Here is a 14822-nt window from a genome sequence, read left to right on the forward strand (position 1 = left end):
TCAAGAGGCTGCTGCTGGTAGTGTTGCAGTTGTGGGAAGGTTGGCCTACTTGCTTAAGTCATGGTTTTAATGTCACAGCCTGTCTTAGTATTCGTCTTGACCACATGCATGTCTGTCTCCTGCGGTGCACCGTCATCTCAAACTAGCAATAAGTTTTGCAATATGGAGATTTATATCTTGAACAAACAAAGACTTTCATTAAAACTATATCAGGAGTAATTTTCTCTGTGCAGAACCCTTTGGTTCTAAGAAATGTTTGACTGAATTGAAATCCATTAATGCTGAACAGTATAAATATCAGAATTTTATATCCTACAGCACAGTTAAGGAACTGTGTGTTGAGACTCACAGAAATCCAGCTGAGTACGGCTTTAGAATAACTTTGATTGTAGAGTAAAAACAGTTGCTAGGCAGTGTTTGCAGTTTGACGGGTTTGTGTTCATTGTTTGACCCGATGAAACTACAATACTGCCATCCAGTAAATTCATACATGTAATTTAATTAAACCCAAACAGTAGAAACTAAATAAAGCTAAGTAACCCAAAAGGATAAATAAATGGATTCTGTAGGACCATGTTTTTTTAAATGAAGAAGGGAAGATTGTGTATCTGTGTGTGATGTGTTTGAAGGAGAAGTGTCATCATTTTAAAAAACCCAAAAAACACAAGTTCCTGTTTGTGAGTGAAAAAGGAAGAGAAGCAGCATGAACCCACCAAAGCCTCGATATGAAAGTCTGTCAAGCTTTACTCTGTTTCATCTTCCTCAGTGAGTAAATTAACCTCACATTTCTCTCATTTCTCTGTTCTCGTCATCGCTGGCCTTTATCTTTGTTTTTTAGGAGATCGTCTGTAAGTTTTGTTCCTCATAAACAGTTTTGTCTGCATACTGTTTCATCACTCACGCGTTTTTTTTTCAATGTGGTGTTTAAAGTTGAAAACATCCTCCTGAGATCCAGAAGAAAAAATGTTTTGATATTTCGATTTTAAAAAATGTAAGCATTGCAAATTTCTTTTCAGAATCATTATTTATCTATTTATTTATTATTTTCTGTCCCTTGAAGTGGAGATCAGGTCTTATTTGATCACACGATGATATGATCCTATGAATCCTATGAAGGGAAACATCTTTCCAAGGCAGCCTTGTTGAATTCTGTTTAATTTTTCTTCTTGTTATTTCTCTGGACTGCCCAATCTTGAGGAACCTGTCTCAACTCATTGAATTGGCTATAAATACGAACCGGTAGACTCAGATCCTAGTCTCTCTAAGGCCACAGATATGTTGAAGAATATTATTGTTCCAGAATGTTTTCATCTTTAATGCTAACTTCAGAAATAACCATCTCCCTCTTATTTGTGTACTGATTTTGTTTTCTAAAACCTGGTTGCCTGTTTTCTTTTTGGCGTAATGAGAGGACCACCTGTTCTGTAGTTGCAGGCAGCTTTGTTCTGTTTTCATATTTCATCCTGAAAATAAGTTCAAGCCAGTTGCAGCATTGTTAAAAATGAAATGATAAAGACAAGAGGCACACAGTTTAATGCACTTTTAGCATATATATTATGAATAATGTAAATTGGTCATTAAAATTAAAGTGGACTTAAACAGTATTTTTAAATCACTAAATGCTACAAGTATTTTACAGAACTTCAAAGTTTTTTGAATGACTCACCATTTAGACCTTATGAAGCCTTAAAAAATTCATGTTTTTTAAGTCAATGTGTCAACAATTTTTTCAAGCTAAAAAGGAACAGCACAACCTCATGGTGACAAACTGAAAACCTTACAACATGTGTTAAACAACAATTTCAAAAACCTCATCTGACAGACAAATACACAAAAAGCAAATAAAGAAGTCATCACAAACAAAACTAAGCCTGTAACTAAGCTTTCGAGCTTAGCCTGACGCTGATGTCTTTTTGCAGCTGTAAGGAAGAATTGGAAGACTTCTGTTCACAAATTCAAAAATAAAAGTAGAGATTTTAGGTAAAATTGAATTGAAACTAATTTGAGCTATTTTGTTTTAAATAATTACATCTTTTCAATTTAGTTTAAAATATTTATTCAGACTGCAGGTAACTGTTCATATTTTCTACAGACCTGCAGAATGGAAACACTGGACTTGCCAACGCTGAAACTCTCGTCTATGAAGGAGTGGAAGGAGGAAACATCACAGTCGAATGCAAATTTTATATCCTTGGAAGAAAGACATTGTTCTGCAAAGATGAATGTGAAAAAGCAAACGTTCTCATTGAAACACCTGATTACACAGCCCAGAGCGGCAGATACAGCATCAAATATGAAAAAAATTATTTCTCAAAGGATATCGTGCACGTGAGCATCACACAGCTGAAAAAGTCTGACTCAGGATGGTACAGATGCACACTGGACACAACTTTACAACCATGTGATTTCAAGATCTTTGTCAAAGAAGGTGAGTCTCTACTAAAAAATCTTCTTCATGTTTCTGAACCAACATTTACTTCTCAGTAGTAGCTTGTTTTCTATTTAAATAAACTCCATATGTTATTACTTGCATGCAGACAAACAAACAAGGAAAAAATCAGACAAAAGACTTGCTTGTTCACAGCTTCAATCATTTCAGCATCAAACACAACTTTCTTCAACATCAGTATTTCTCTTTTCAGGCTCTACAAAAACAGGAAAGAATTTGAACTTCCATGTCACAACCACAATGCAGTGAAACTAGTCTTAAAAACGAGGATTAAAATAGATTTACAAAATATATTTAAACAAACTAAATTTAAACATTGTTTTCTCAGCATTTTTAAAATATCTGTGATAATAAGAGATGCATGGATGTTGACACACTGAAGTCTCTGAATGTTAAGTATCACATCCTCATTTCACATGCAAAACACACATTAACCCCCATTACTCTCATGCAAAAAGTCTTCAAGCAGGAATCTTATAGTTTTGATTGCTTCCGTGTTTGCAGCTTTAATCACGTCACCATCAAACAACACTTCACGACCTTTTCCAATATCACTATTTCTCTTTTCAGTCTCCATGACAACAACAAGAACAACAACAATACCTGACTCAGGTACGTCATGTGTGCATGTCTGTGTGAATGGAGTGTGCATCCATCCATATGTCTGTCAAAGAACCTCATCCATGTTCATGAATGAAACATCAACAGCTGTGTAAGCACCAGTCTGATTTATTACTGAAAATGCAGAAATGGTAAACGGCCTGTATTTGTATAGCGCTTTACTAGTCCCTAAGGATTTACACATTCAGTCATTCACACACTGGTGATGGCAGCTACAATGTAGCCACAGCCACCCTGGGGCGCACTGACAGAGGCGCGGCTGCTGCTCTGACCACTACCAGTAGGGTGAAGTGTCTTGCCCAAGGACACAACGACCGAGACTGTCCAAGCCGGGGCTCGAACCGCCAACCTTCCGATTACAAGGCGAACTCCCAACTCTTGAGCCACGATCGCCCCACAAAAATACACAACTTTGTTAGAAGTAACAGAAAATGAAAGTATTGGCACTAAAACAGAATTATCAAAGTAAAAATACAATTTATTTCATAAACAGGGACATTATATTTTTTGGATTTTAACTTTAACGTCTGTTAACTATAAAATGGACTTGCTTCTAATTTTCTAGGATTGTGGGATTAAATTACATTTCGTAACATTAAGCTGAAACTATAGAAGAAGAAAAGTTATGACATAGATGTAATGAAGTGAACAGCACAACAGTTAAATGAAATGTCAACAGCTTTGAGGGACTTTCTCAGAGCATCACTACATGTGGTCTTGATAAAAGATAAAAATAAATTCTATCTATAATTATACACGTTTCACTACAACAGTCACAGACAAAGGAAAAGCTCAAGTGAGTGAGTGTGGGTCTGAGTCCTGTCAGGGCTATATGCATCTACAGCTAGAAAATGTAATCTTCTTGTATTGTGGCAATTTCTATCATGTTGTTGGTGTTGAAACAGTGACTACACTTATTTTATTTTTGGCTGTATTTTCAAGCATGAACCCAAAAGCAGAAGAGAGTTTGAAGCATCATCCTGCTGATAGATAGCACCAGTTTCAAGCACAACTGCGTCTTATACACATGAAGTTTAGATACAGTTACTTATTTGGTTTCTTTGTTTTTTATGGTTTTGTTTTGTTTTTGTTTTTGTTTTTGCAAAAGCTGCCTTCAGAGGAATCATATTCTCTCACAAATCTTTATAAGGTTTTCTTTGCAGATAAAACTAAACCATATAAGTGTCATTTTATTTCACTTCAACTCATATTGATACTGTATTTGGAAAAAAATAAAATAAAATGTGGTCTTTTTTTTTTTAAATCTAGACTCTACTATAAAAAAATACTTTAGGATTTACTCCTACTGAAATGCAGCACTTGATTACGCTCTGCCTCTCCTCATACATCTAGAGGATTCAGAACATTTATTCTGATTAGTGCTCAGTTCTAAACCATGAAAGTGTCAAGAAAGAGCTGTTTTTGTACACCGAAAATTCACCGAACTTCAACGATAGTATTTCAACATGAAAAATCGTTTGTGTCTAAAAACATGTGTCTAACACGAAAGATTCACGAGCTCCTGTAGGACTTTATATTTTATAGATTATTTCCTGTAATGTATTTCTGTTTCCTAGCGATAACCTTTATCGAACAGAATTCAAGACATGGAGCAGCAATTTATTTGCTTAACAGATGATCCATACACAGAACAATAAGGTTTTTACTGAATTGTGCTCTTCCTTAAAAAGAGTAAAAGGAAAATAAATCATATTTCTTTAACAGAAGCTCTTAACCAGTAAACATGAGGCCTCTCACTTCTACCAGTCTGCAACAGCTTATGATCAGTGTGTACAATTTACTATTTACAAAGACTGTTTATAATTACATCACTGCTAACAGCAAGGCAGCATCAAATGCACACACACACAAATGCTACACATGTGATCAGGGATGATAGTATTTCACTTTATATTTCACCAGGATTTACCAGGAACTGTGCGTCTCCGCCTCTCTTGTCTTTCATCCAGGTTTCTCCTTGCATTTGGTTGTAAGTATAACTGTGGTGGTGGTTCTGCTGCCTGTTGCTCTGCTGCTTATCTACAGAAAATGGGCTGGTGGCTCTTTCGGTGAGTTACCTTCCAACATTATCTGCACATTTGATATTCATTAATTCAAAATATTTCTTTTGCCACTGATTGGTTGCTGACGTGCCCAGGTTACGTCACAGTTTATATCCAACAGGCAAAAGCACTCACATAGCACTTTGCTGAAAATGTTTTAGGTTCTGAAAAAACATGTAAGAATTCAGTGAATAAAGTTAATAGTAACTTTCTGTCTTTTCTACAGGTCTGAACAGCAGGAGACACTCAGAACAAGGCCAGACTGAGGTGACTTATCAGTTACTTGTTTACTCTCTTTGTCATCTTAAAAAAAAACTGTACTATTGAGCTGGAAAGAAACAAAAGATCAGGATTTCCAATTTATGTTTATGTGCTGATCTAATGGGAAACTTTTAAGTAATATTGCACTTCAGCATGTGCCTAATATGCATTAACATTATACTACACTAAAAAACTGTTTGTTTGTAATTTGAACATTAATAATCCAAAAGAATCATCACCTGATTTTTTAAATCCCACTCAGCTTATCTCGGTCTTTTGTGCCGTGCAGCTTAGTGTTTTAGTCACAATGTTGCTGTTTCCATCAACCCAAGTACGAAATCTGACAGCAACCACACACTACAAGAAAGTAACATATTTAGTAGTTTCAGAAGCAGATGTGTTTTTTCTGGATATGTATGAAACTAAACTCAAAATAAAAACAGAGAAGTTAAGACTTCACTGTTTTTCACTGTTTACATGTTTGGTTGTATAAATATTTGTCCTCCACAGGGGCAGCAGTGATCAGCTTTCATTCAAATAGTGACATTTTCCATCGTATACTTTTACATTTGAAATTGATTTTTTTTTAGGTCTGGTTGGTAAAACAAAAGCAGCGTTTCAATGACTCTGCTGTGTTACAATAAATTCATTTTATGAAGCTGAGCAAACTGAAAAACTGCTAATAAATAAATAAATAAATAACTCCACTTACACCACTTCTCTTTATACTAAGCAAGTATAAAACACACAGCTTCTGTTTCCATCCTGACACTAAAGACCTGTAGTATGTCATCAACTTTAGGTCTGTTGTGTCACTGCTATTGTTGTGTTTCTGTCTTTTCTTCTCAGTTCAGTTAATTTATTGTTGTTTTTTTTCCCAGATTAGTCTCAGTGAACGCTATCATCCAGTCTCCTCATGTGAAGACTCGATCTACCAAAGCCTCAATATGGCGAGCAGAGATCACGACCAAATCTACTCTACACTCAGACACAATAACCAGTTTTCAGACATGAGCTCCTGTCAGACTGAATGACTGCATGAAACATGGCAATAGTACTTCTATTGTTTACGTTACCAGGCTCAGTGACGTGGATTTTGTCGTCAGACTTTGAGCTCAAGGTTTTGTGCAGACGTCCACGTGCCTGCCAACTTTTAATGATGGCAGATATGAGTCATTTGCAGAGGACAGGAAACTCCTCTACAGTGCACCAACTATGAGTTCAAGGAAATGTAACGGAGTAGTGTCAGAGACTATTGTAAAATTATAATATTATTTTATGCCATGTCATACCCCTAGTTAAAGATTGTGAATTATTATGTAGTTTTAGTTTGCATTATTCTCCTGAATTAGAAGAAGCTGATAACTATTGCATTAGTTAAACTGATTTACATTACATTAGACTGCTGATTTATTGTGGATGAATGATATTGTTTTATGATGTTATAAGAAATACTGTTTGCAGAAAGTCATCGCCTTATTTGTCTGATTAGAAGAGAACAGAGCATACTGGAGTTTTCTGCCCCAACTCAGCAGGAGCAGATAAACAGGGAGCCAAGGTCGTAGCTTAGGCGCCGTGTGAGAGAAAAGCATGTGAATGTTTAGGCTTTTATGATAAGGTGGGGGCACCAGAGGCTATAAGAGTTTGATTAATGCTCCATCATTTGGAGATCTGAGGCTGTCTGCATCAGTGTCCATCTCCCACGCGTGTGACTATTAAAATCATCGTTTGACTTAACCCGGCCGGACCAGTGTTGTTATTGTGGTTTTTCTCTTGTCTCCATCCCCAATTTTGAACTCGTAACACTATCTTGGTTTATTTTCATACACTTGATTTATTCCTAGTTTTTTAAGGATGTACCAGCAGCCTTAGCACGCATTCAAAATGTTTTGTATTTAAAATCTGTGTAACTTTCCTCCAGATAGTAAAACATAAACATAATGGACAAATCTGAACCTCAGGGGAGTGACTTTATACTCTCTAATATCAAAAAGGACAAAGATATCGAAAATGAAATAACATAAAATAAAACCTGTAATATCATGAAAATTTTGGATGTAATTCATTTGCCTTTTTTTCCCACCTGTCCTGATTGGTTCTTTTGCCATCAGAATTGTTGTCTAAAGGCAAAGAAAGAAGTCCAACGGATTTACTTTACCAAATGGACCATCCCAGCCTTGCCGTATTGGTCTATTTGTTTCACCTTTGCTTTAATTGATTATTTTATTTTATTTTCACTTGCTAAACACGGGACAGACTTGACTGGGGGAAAGAAAGGGGAGAAAGAAAGAGGGAAAGAAAAACAGCGGGGAAGAGGGACGGTGATAAAGGGCAAAAAACAAAAACCAACAAAACAAACAGACAGAAAATACAAATATCAATCACCTGGATCACCTGCTGAGAAAGAAAAAAGAGAAAACAAGCAAAAAAAAGAACAATATAATAAACAACATCATTGTGATGATCTATGTGAATATAACAGTAAATACTAAATATTAAATATTATTGTGCAGCACGTAAGATCAACAGAACACAGTGTGCTTTGAGGTAGGAGCCAAAAAGGGTGTAGTTTGTGTGTGTGAGCACCCGTGTGTACACCTGTGAGCATGAGCGCGCTTGTATTTAAAAGGTTCCTTCATGTAATGATCTGCTGGAGGGTGTGGGGAGTCATCCAGTCACTCAGCTGTGCCAGAGTGACCGAGCCACAGGTCGAGAGGCTGAGGGCACCCCACCCCCGAAGGAGCCCGAGCGAGCCCCAGGCTCCAGGCCCTGACAAGAAGCCACCAAGGAGTGAGCTGGTGCGTACCTGGATGCCCATCCCCGAACACAAAGAACCACCAATGCACCGATGTCTGAGGGCGTCTGCCAATGGCAGGGGGAGTGGTGGGGGGAGATGTCCCCAGAGAGGTGGCGTCTGATACCCGACCTGACATATAGACACAAACATACAGGCACACACAGATACAGACATCTATTCCCACCCTCATGCTCTCATATGCAGTTACTCAGCACTCACCCAACATGGAGACAGACATAAATAGACACTGTACACACAATCGCACTCCCCACGCGTACTCTAAGCCCCAGGTCTACTTACCCTTGCTCCTGGAGGGGGAAACTGCACCCAGACCCAGGTGGTGTTACCCTTTTCCCTGGGGTGGAGAGAAGCAGACCGCCCGACTCTGCAGCAGCAGGGAGGCCCCACATTCCAGACCCCAATCGGACGGCCAACTCCTCCTCCCAGCACCCCCGCCCAACAGGCAACAGAAAACGGGGGTGTGAAGACGCCATACCTCCCTCCACCCGCTCATATGTAGTGTTGATGCATGTGTGTTCTAAGGTGATTTAAAACCCAGGGGGCATGGAGCTACCTGCCAGAGAGCAGCAGGTAAGCGCATAGCCCCTCCTGATAGTAATTTGCTTGCACTATTCATTGGTTCCGGGATTCTTGAGCCTCGCATGTCCCACAGGGACACAAGTGGACAGGTGGACAGGTCACTAGACTGTCTCACGTGAAAGTCTTCTGACTATAATAAAAGTCTTACGAGTCCCACAAAGAGAGGAACATCTGATCACCCTAACTGTGAAGCAAAGCCAAGCATTCACTTGATAGACAGTCTTTCTTTTCTTTTCTTTTCTTTTCTTTTCTTTTCTTTTCTTTTCTTTTCTGTGTATGACGTCAGTTAGAGGGGATATTTTAGATGTTGCAATCTTTGACACACAGCTCAGGAAGCTCCACCCACCTGCCGTTACAAACTCATGCTTACAAGCCAATCAGGAGAAAGCTGACTTAAATGAAGGCTGGTCTTAACGGAGGGGTGAGCTGAAAGAGGATGGAGGAGGAACTGAGGGAAGCAGTAGTACACTGTCAGACAATTATTTAAAAGAAATTGTCATTGAAGTCCATACAGTCTGTTTTGGTAGAGATAAAAAAGAACTCTGAAAACCAAAAGAGTAAAGTTTTGGAGGATAATTTAAATGGAAACAGACACTTATCATGTCTCTGTGGAAAAACTGCAGACAGGAGGAGTGTTTATTTTAAGGAAGGGGCACATTAATAAGAGAAGTGACAAGTTCCTAGCTTGTAAATAGAGAAGGGAGAGAATCAGCTTGAACTCTTCGGAGCATCAGTATGAAAGTTTGTCACATTTTGTTCTGCGTCATCTTCCTCCGTAAGTAAATTTTCTTCTTCTTCATATTTAATTTTCTCTCCTCTCGGTGTTTATTTGGTTGCTTTCTTATAAGAAAGTTGACCTCTAGGTTTTGTTCCCTGTTGAACCGTTTTAACCACAAACTGTTTCTGTCTTTCTCTGTTCCTGTGGTTACACATAGTGTAAGATCACTCAAATTTTGTTTCGTCCCACTGCCTTGCCCAGAAATGTTTTATCTCAGTTTGTTTCCAGTCAAATGTTTTTTCTATAATGTCTAAAAAAATTAACTTAAGGTTGCCTTTTCTCACGCAGACAGTTAAAATGCAGACTGTAGTCTTATACTAATATATCTGTATGGAAGTAAATAGTGCTGCTTCCTTCTTTCTGAATTATTCAGAGCTTGTAATGCAACAATCATTTTTCCATGACGTTTTTATTAAGCTAGTTAAGAACAACAGGGCAACACTTACGCAGCATCGTCAAATTGCCATAAACTCATAAACAAATGAAAGGTTGGTTTTCAAGAGATTAATTCTGAGTCTTTTTCAGCAGATGGTCTGTGTAAGTCTGTACAAAGTCTAATGACAAGTAAAAATGTAATTTAACTGATGTACTTTTAAATGTTGCACTATAATAAAGTGTATAAGTATCTGTTTCCAGTTTTATTTATTTAAAATACTTTATCATTGGACTGCAGTGTTTTACATGATGGTAAGAATTGATTCTTCCTGTTTTCTACAGACCTGCAGGATGGAAACACTGGACTTGCCAACGCTGAAACTCTCGTCTATGAAGGAGTGGAAGGAGGAAACATCACAGTCGAATGCAAATTTTATATCCTTGGAAGAAAGACATTGTTCTGCAAAGACAAATGTGAAACTGGAAACATTCTCATTGAAACAGCTGATTACACAGCCCAGAGAGGCAGATACAGCATCAAATATGAAAAAAATTATTTCTCAAAGGATATTGTGCATGCCAGCATCACACAGCTGAACAAGTCTGATTCAGGACGGTACAGCTGCACACTGGACACGAGTTTTCAACCATGTGATGTCCAGCTTGTCATCACAGGAGGTGAGTAAAAAAAATCTTCTTCATGTCCCTGAAGATGTGAAAGTCTCAATGATCACAGTTCCATATCTTTCAAATAACCTACATGTGTCATATTTACACTACACGTTTAGTTTCATGAGTTGTGCTGTAAATACACATTAACACCTATTACTCACAAGCAGACAGAAAAGCTGCTTCAAGCAGGATTGTTATTATTCTGATTGTTTCTTTGTTCACAGCTTCAGACACTCCAGCACCTCATGAGCCTTTATCAACATCAACATTTCTCTTATCAGCTTCCACAACAACAACAACACACTTCAGTTCAGGAAGCTTCACACCTTCATCAACCTCTCTTGAAACACCATCATCAGGCTCAGGTACATCATATATGCACGTGTGAATGTGTGAGTGTGAATCAGTCTCGTGTTTATCAAACAACCTCCATCCATGTCCATTAATGACACATCAGCAGGAGTGGAAGAAGCACTTTGATTTATTCCTGAAGTATAATTAAAAACAGTTGCGGTGAAGAAATACACAACTCTGTTAAAAGTAAAAGAAAAAAAAGTATTCACATTAAAATAGAATTAAAGTACAAAAAGTAAAGTACAAGAGTCATTTTATTTTAAGCTAAACTTCAAAGTTATCAAATAAAAGTAGTGCAGTATGGCACAACATCTGAATGAAGAACTCAAGAAGTTTAAACCACCGGGCATTAAAAGCTGAGTGAGAACATGCCTGACTTCATTAGAGTTTCACTACATGAGTTCTTAGTGGCAGACAAAGATGTTGTTGGTCCATCACTCAGCAGTTTCTCAGATTTCTTTCCATGAATTTATACAAGTATCAGTGTAACAGTTTGTGTGTCTTTAGTTGCATCAGTTAACCTTTATTGATTAAGAGAGTAACACTAAAACTCTGTTCTGCTGAGGTGCAGATAAGCTGCTTTACATGATTCTGACTCTGGTTCTTGTGATCATCGTCTTATCAGCAACTTTGCTGATTTTCTACAAGAACAGGAAGGCCATTAAACCCAAAGGTGAGCCTACAATAAACACACAGCAGTGTTTCATCTTTACAGCGCACATCACACATTAATTTCCTGGAGATTAACCCGACATTACAGTTAATCTAAACTTATGCTGCAGACCTAGTCATCAGGTATGAACTTAACACCCACTGATCTCTGCTGCTGACAGAATAAAAAAACTGACTCATGTACATTTTGTTTAAATTCTATTGTGTCTTAACGAAAAAGCTGAGATATCTTACAAAGTCAGTAGTTTTCCAGCCTGGCTTTAAACAGGTCAGACTATCAATTATGTTAAATGATGTTTGTTTTATGAACTGCATTTTCAGGACCTCCTGTGGAAACAGAGTATGCCAACATTACACGGGTGAGTTTTAGGAACTGTGAGACACCTGAGTTTCATTATCGCTTTATTTGTATCCACCATCTGGTTTATTCTCCTTCTCCAGGCCAAGCAAGAAATAAGAGAGGGGGCCCCACAGAGGAAGGTGGAAGTGTCTTCAATTTACACCACTGCAAAAGGCCCCCAACCAGATGGAGCTGAAAACATCGACCTCTACAACCTCACCACCTGTTCTCAGAACAAAGTAGATACAACTCGTTTCTTATTTTAAACTCTGATGTCCAAATCCAGGACAAACCAGTCTGAGTAATGAAGTAATTCATCAGTAGTCATGGATGGATATTATACTATTATTATGCCCTGTGGATATACTGTTGCATTTCTTTCTGCCAGCTAATAGCAATGACTAGAAATGGCCAAATTCAATGCACAGGATTTGGGTCCAGTTTATTAGGTACAAACACTTTCGTTTTATTCACGAGACATTTGTTTACTTTTTGTTTAGATATAACTTAAAGAGCAATTCAGAAAACATGGCTGAGGGTTATGTTTTTAAAGATTTCACACTCAAAATGTGGGTACAACTTATGTGTACAAGAAAGAATGATGTCTCAGGCTGTAGCTCCATAAACCTTTATTTAATTACAAACACGTTTTTAAGGGTCTGAAGGTTGATCTCACTTTTCTTTCAGGCTGAAGACGACATGAATAAAGTTAATTATGCTGAAGTGGATTTTTCCAACATTCCTGCCACCAACAACACATCCTGTAGTAAAACGGATGAAGTTGTCTATTCCACACCTCTGGTACATACCAGCCCTTCCAACCTCACCACAGATGCTTCACCTCCTCTGTACTCTGCAGTTAAGAAACAGTATTAATGCTGTTGATGGCACTTTACCTCTCACAAAGATCAACAAGTGATTATAATTCAGACAAAACTGAATGTTCTTTTCTGTTTATTGCAAATATTAATGTGCTTTCAATCAGTTAATCTCAGGTTAAAAATGTTTCTTTATGGTAGTTGATAGTTTAGTTTAACTTAACAGAAAACTAATCCTGTTATTCCCATTAATATTTCCATAGAAACTCTGTAGGACAGATTTAATGAAACAGTTGCATAAAGCTCTGCAAACTGACCTGTGAGTAGTACATTGCATTTAGCTGTTGGATTTCCAGATAGTAATCCTATAACCAAGCCTGTGTCTGTAATCATGCAGCATTATTAGAGATCCCTAATTGTATTTTTTACTGTGGCTAACAGTCTGGATAGAGGTTTACCTCAAGACCATTCTGTCTCAACTCATGCTCCATAACTTTGGCTAACGGTGTGCATGGTTAATCATTTTAAAAGCATTTATTTTAATCAAATAGTAGTTTGTTTGTTTTTTACCAGACCTGAAAAAACTGATACTAAAAAGAAACAAATTAAGGAAGCTGCAAAACAAAACAAAAGCAAAGAAATTGTTATTATATTATGTTATTATTCCAGTTTACTCTCACCAAAGCCATCCTGGTCCTAAACAACTTTTACCTGTGTATAAAATCACAGCAGAAATAAACTGTGACCTGCTACAAGCAGGTGGTTGACAAGCTGTCATGGTGGCTACATCCATCTTTCATATACATTCTCTAACCTCCAAGGACCTGACATCCACATATGTGGAAAATACATTTTGGGTTGTCGACACCAAAATACCCAATTTTGCTCTACAAGGGCCAGAGATCCACTTACGAGGACATTATACTGCCGCTGTTCTATCGAAATTTAAAACAAATGTCCTCTTATGTGGATCTCATTATTCTCAGAAACAAAAATCAGGTACAAAAAAAATAATCAGGTAATTCTTTGATTTTCCATTCATCAGGTCCCAATCAGTCTAAATAAGGCTCACATATCATTCACTCATACTAAGAGTAACTAAATACGTATTACTATATAATCTTAATAATATTACATTATTATTTTTCTGAGATATTGCATTTGCACATACGTTTTCTTATTTAAAATTGGTTTTATATTTATGTTTTAATATGTGGGGATAGGTTAATTGGATAATCCAAATTGCCACTAGGTGTGAATGTGCGAGGGAAAGTGAGTGCGAATGGTTGTCTGCCCCTGTGTGACTGGCGACCTGTCCAGGGTGTACCCCTCCTCTCGCCCTATGACAGCAGGGATAGGCTCCAGCGCCCCCCGCAATATAAGCGGAAGCGAATTGATGGATGGATGGATGGATTTATGTTTTATTGAACAATGTTAATGTATTTTTTACAGTGTTGCTGTAAAATAATATTTCACTGGAAGGATTATACTATTTAAATAAATAAAATGTAAGAATATTTTGATGTGTTTCAAGGAAATGAACGATCAAAAGAAGTACATAACATGTGTTTTCTCAATAAAAATACTCCAAGTCTGGATACACATTTCTTCAGTGTCTGCATTGAAAGGCAATTTATTCTCCAATGTAGCTGTTGGAACTACAGGACCTGTTATCATACTGTAGAACTACAATACAACGCAAGTGTGTGTGTGTGTGTGCGTGTGTGTGTGTGTGTGTGTGTGTGTGTGCGTGTGTGTGTGTGTGCGTGTGTGTGTGTGTGTGTGTGTGTGTGTGTGTTTATCACATTTGTATGGCATGCAAGCAATGTTCCCTCTAAGCTGCGCACGTGCGCAATTGCGCACTGCTGGCACGGTCTCTGCGCACATAAATTCTGCGTTGTGCACAAAAAAAATCTAACCTGAATTTAAATTAAAATTAAAACTTTAACAATTCTGTTTTGCAGTGTTAGTCAGTGAGTGACTGGCTGCTCCCATATGGGATTAGAACGATGCCACCTTATC

The 14822-nt window shown here is 37.7% G+C and overlaps 1 protein-coding gene across 3 annotated transcripts; it reads left to right on the forward strand.

The window, feature by feature from the left end:
- Positions 1 to 9251: 9251 nt before the first annotated feature.
- LOC106674598 (uncharacterized) lies at positions 9252 to 13348 on the forward strand. Of its 3 annotated transcripts, none has more exons than XM_076878647.1 (7): positions 9252 to 9566; positions 10287 to 10622; positions 10841 to 10981; positions 11542 to 11643; positions 11964 to 12001; positions 12084 to 12221; positions 12670 to 13348. In XM_076878647.1, exons 1-7 carry the CDS (start codon positions 9527 to 9529, stop codon positions 12856 to 12858), a joined length of 984 nt encoding a protein of 327 aa, XP_076734762.1. In that variant the 5' UTR covers positions 9252 to 9526; the 3' UTR covers positions 12859 to 13348. The 3 variants fall into 3 exon arrangements, with proteins under 3 accessions (XP_076734762.1, XP_014262886.3, XP_076734763.1); XM_014407400.4 differs by having other exon boundaries at positions 11596 to 11643; XM_076878648.1 differs by having other exon boundaries at positions 10898 to 10981.
- The last annotated feature ends 1474 nt before the right edge of the window (positions 13349 to 14822 follow it).

This window comes from Maylandia zebra, linkage group LG20 (genome assembly GCF_041146795.1).
Source record: "Maylandia zebra isolate NMK-2024a linkage group LG20, Mzebra_GT3a, whole genome shotgun sequence".
In the NCBI taxonomy this organism is placed as follows: domain Eukaryota; kingdom Metazoa; phylum Chordata; class Actinopteri; order Cichliformes; family Cichlidae; genus Maylandia; species Maylandia zebra.

What these genes read in the sequence shown, in the direction of transcription:
- LOC106674598 (XM_076878647.1), top strand. Translation starts at nt 9,527, where the DNA reads ATGAAAGTTTGTCACATTTTGTTCTGCGTCATCTTCCTCC. An exon ending in GAAGGCCATTAAACCCAAAG is followed by an intron (nt 11,644 to 11,963) that starts GTGAGCCTACAA and finishes CTGCATTTTCAG; the next exon opens with GACCTCCTGTGGAAACAGAG. An exon ending in AGTATGCCAACATTACACGG is followed by an intron (nt 12,002 to 12,083) that starts GTGAGTTTTAGG and finishes CTCCTTCTCCAG; the next exon opens with GCCAAGCAAGAAATAAGAGA.